The sequence below is a fragment of the Triticum dicoccoides genome, chromosome 3A (genome assembly GCF_002162155.2).
Source record: "Triticum dicoccoides isolate Atlit2015 ecotype Zavitan chromosome 3A, WEW_v2.0, whole genome shotgun sequence".
In the NCBI taxonomy this organism is placed as follows: Eukaryota; Viridiplantae; Streptophyta; class Magnoliopsida; order Poales; family Poaceae; genus Triticum; species Triticum dicoccoides.
In genome coordinates, this window is record NC_041384.1 from 626,832,610 (window position 1) to 626,835,636 (window position 3,027).

A 3,027-nucleotide genomic window follows, 5' to 3' on the forward strand; every position below is an offset into this window, starting at 1 on the left:
ATCAATTCTGGCAAGGGAGGTACGGCTATGAAGAAATGGATATTGTCGAGGGAAACAAAATGGGGGAGAGAATGGTGAAAGAGAAACGACGATTATTGAGGGGGGGGGGGGCATATATTTTGATTGCTGTAAAAAAATCACCATGGCAGCGCACGAGCATTAAACTAGTTGCCTTAGGTGGATGATTCTATTGCTTCTTCACTTTATTTACGTATATGGCATACAAGGAGAGCCATAACAATTTCCTTGTCGAAATAACTTGTAAACACATTACATCTTTATTATATTATTTGGATCTCATCTCGGACTATAAAGCTTTACTACATAGTACAACCACCAGGTCCGCCATAGTAAAGCATTTCGTCTACAGATAGAACGGCTCCATAGCATTTTTTGTGGGAGATAGAAGCAACAAGGCCCCCGGGCCATGGATCAATTTTGTAGCCTCTACCAGTGTCATCAACAAATCTAACATCTTGAACAGTTGCAGAATGTATCCCAGGCCAGTGGCCGCTGCCCATTGCAGGACTAGCACTCCCGGAATTAGAGAATGTGTAACCACCCCACTCTACAATATTTGCATGGTCTGCCATATTATTAAAGATACTTTTGGGCCAGAATCCAACAGCTCTAAGGCTTTGATTATCATAACCAAAATACAACCACCAGTCACCATCATCTTTCTTCTGCAAGATAGACAACGGTAACTAAAACTTATTCCAGTAACTAGCAATACAAATGACTCTAGAATCAGAGGGTCAATTAGTGATGTCATCATCTATGCATAATTTTTTTGGACCACAGATACCTCCTTAGATAAAAATTCTTGTGGTAAATTATATTTAGTGCTTTCATTGGGTTTTAACTGCTTACCTTGAATATCTTGATTGTGATCTTAAGTTTTCCGTTTTTGTGGTCTAGAGTGTCTCCTGGAGTGATAGGCGCATTTTGTACTGGCACAAAACCATCGCATTTCAAGTCATAGCATCCAGTTGACTTATACCCATCAACCTGTCATGCAACAAAAGATCATGAATTGTATGTGTATTGCTAAGAAAATGTTAACCCCAATTTTTCAAAATATTGAACACAAGAAAAAACTAAGAAATACAAAAAGTTAAACCATGTACCGTCCATCGTGTAAAGAAGTGTGTTTTGCTATCACCATATTCGGATGGGCTAACCTGCATAAAAGTAAATTAACAGTTTCTAAAAAGGTACTCCCTCTATCAAAATATTGAACTGCAAAATCATATTATATTTTGATACAAAGGAAGTAGCTATAAAGTTTTCGCATAAATAGAATGCATTGATTTCAAAAAAGTGCAATCGTCACGGAAAAGAAAATCCATGCATTCCAAATAGGTTATGCTGGAGTAATCATCGAGGAACTAACTTACCGTCCATCCAGCTATTGCAGCATTATGACTACTGAAGTCCTTCCCTTGATTGATCACACACATGTGTGATGAGCTTATTTGGTGATTGACATTTTTCATACCATAAACATCGAACGTTGACATGCCACCGAAGAGTACAGAATCTGTGTAGTACTCAATTAGAGCATACTGTAGGAAGGCAAGATACCAGTTAATATAATACACTTCACACTACAATACTTATAATACAATGGTATATTGGAAGCTTTCTAAATCAAATCGGGAGCATTATTTTAGTTGATATCTAATTCAATTTAGGACCCTTATACTAAACCGACATTTGATCTGGGAGCAACCCCCAACTAACGAATCGTTCGATCTGGGATGGATCCTCTAGTGAACAGAAACATTCGCTAGGAGGAACTTGCAAGCGCGAACGAATACGGCCCAACAGACATTTCTCGACAGGCCTCCTTCCCAAAAGCATCATTGATTGTGATAACTAAATAAATAAGAAAAACCCAAAAAACAGTAAGAAAAAATGAAAAAAAACAGCAAGCTGGTTGGATCTGTATTTGAACACATAGATGTCATACCTAAAAAATGCCACACATCAAAATTTACAAAAAAAAAATCCCATGCATTAAAAAAATCTGCCGTATCAAGAAAAACAAGAAAACGCTTAAGAATTAAGTTCATACGTGAAATCGCCATTGCTTCATAAAAAGATGATGGCAAAAAGAATATTAAGAAAATAGTCTTGTGAAAACAAGCTTTCCATGGGATTTCCAAAAGATATGTTTTCTATGGTTTAAAAAAGGATTTGGCCATTGTTAGTTAAACGAATGTATACAAAAAGAAATTTCACATGTTTTGTTCCAACAAAAGTTACCCTGTTCGAAAAAATGAATGGATAAAAATTGACATGGTCAAACAAAAAAACTATGTTGCTCATAAAATAAAATTGCCATGGTTAAAAATTAAATTTAAATTGTTCCAAAAAAATGGCATGGGTTAGAAAGAGATGTAAATTTCCTAGATGACTAGTATATACATTTGACATGTCAGAATTTGAAATGCATACAATTGTTTTGGAATTTGTCATTTTGTGATTATACAACTTGCAATGTTTGGAAACCACAAAAAAATGGGTTTGCATTTGAAAATGTGAGCATAAATGAATTTTCCATCTGAATAACATGGACATAGTACAAAGTACAAACTTTGCCAACAATCTGAAAATTACAAAAATAAACACATCATCTACATCTAAATAGGCATGACCTGAACACCTACCAGCGTCCGTGCTGTCTGGATAGGTGATCATGGTGTGCTGAATAGGTGGCGGTGGACGACTAGCGCTACCACGTTGGCCGCGGGGCCATGAGCACCCAGGCGGTCGATGGCATCAGGTAATAGATGGTCGCGCCCGATAGCGCCGTCGTGCAGCCAAGGTCGATGACCAGTCACACACCGCTGCATCACTTCGTCCACGCAACCACCTCCTCCCACACCCACCCATCCCCCCACCCCCCGCCCCCTGCACTCCAGCTCAAGCTTGATGTGGAGCTCCTCTGCGGTAGCTCCCCACCCCTCTCCCCCGCAATCCAGCTCAAGCTCGATGTGCAGCTCCTCTGCAACAGATCCT

General features: G+C 38.8%; 1 protein-coding gene across 1 annotated transcript in view; it reads right to left on the reverse strand.

Annotated features, from left to right (window-relative positions):
• Nucleotides 1-211: 211 nt before the first annotated feature.
• LOC119272367 overlaps nucleotides 212-3,027 on the reverse strand; it is a 4,547-nt gene continuing 1,731 nt past the window's right edge. The window contains exons 2-5 of the mRNA XM_037553870.1: nucleotides 1,401-1,568; nucleotides 1,131-1,184; nucleotides 874-1,011; nucleotides 212-686 (exon numbers count right to left, since the gene is read on the reverse strand). Coding sequence (XP_037409767.1) covers nucleotides 321-686; nucleotides 874-1,011; nucleotides 1,131-1,184; nucleotides 1,401-1,568 — 726 coding nt within the window. The 3' untranslated portion in view covers nucleotides 212-320. The remainder of the gene's footprint in view (nucleotides 687-873; nucleotides 1,012-1,130; nucleotides 1,185-1,400; nucleotides 1,569-3,027) is intronic.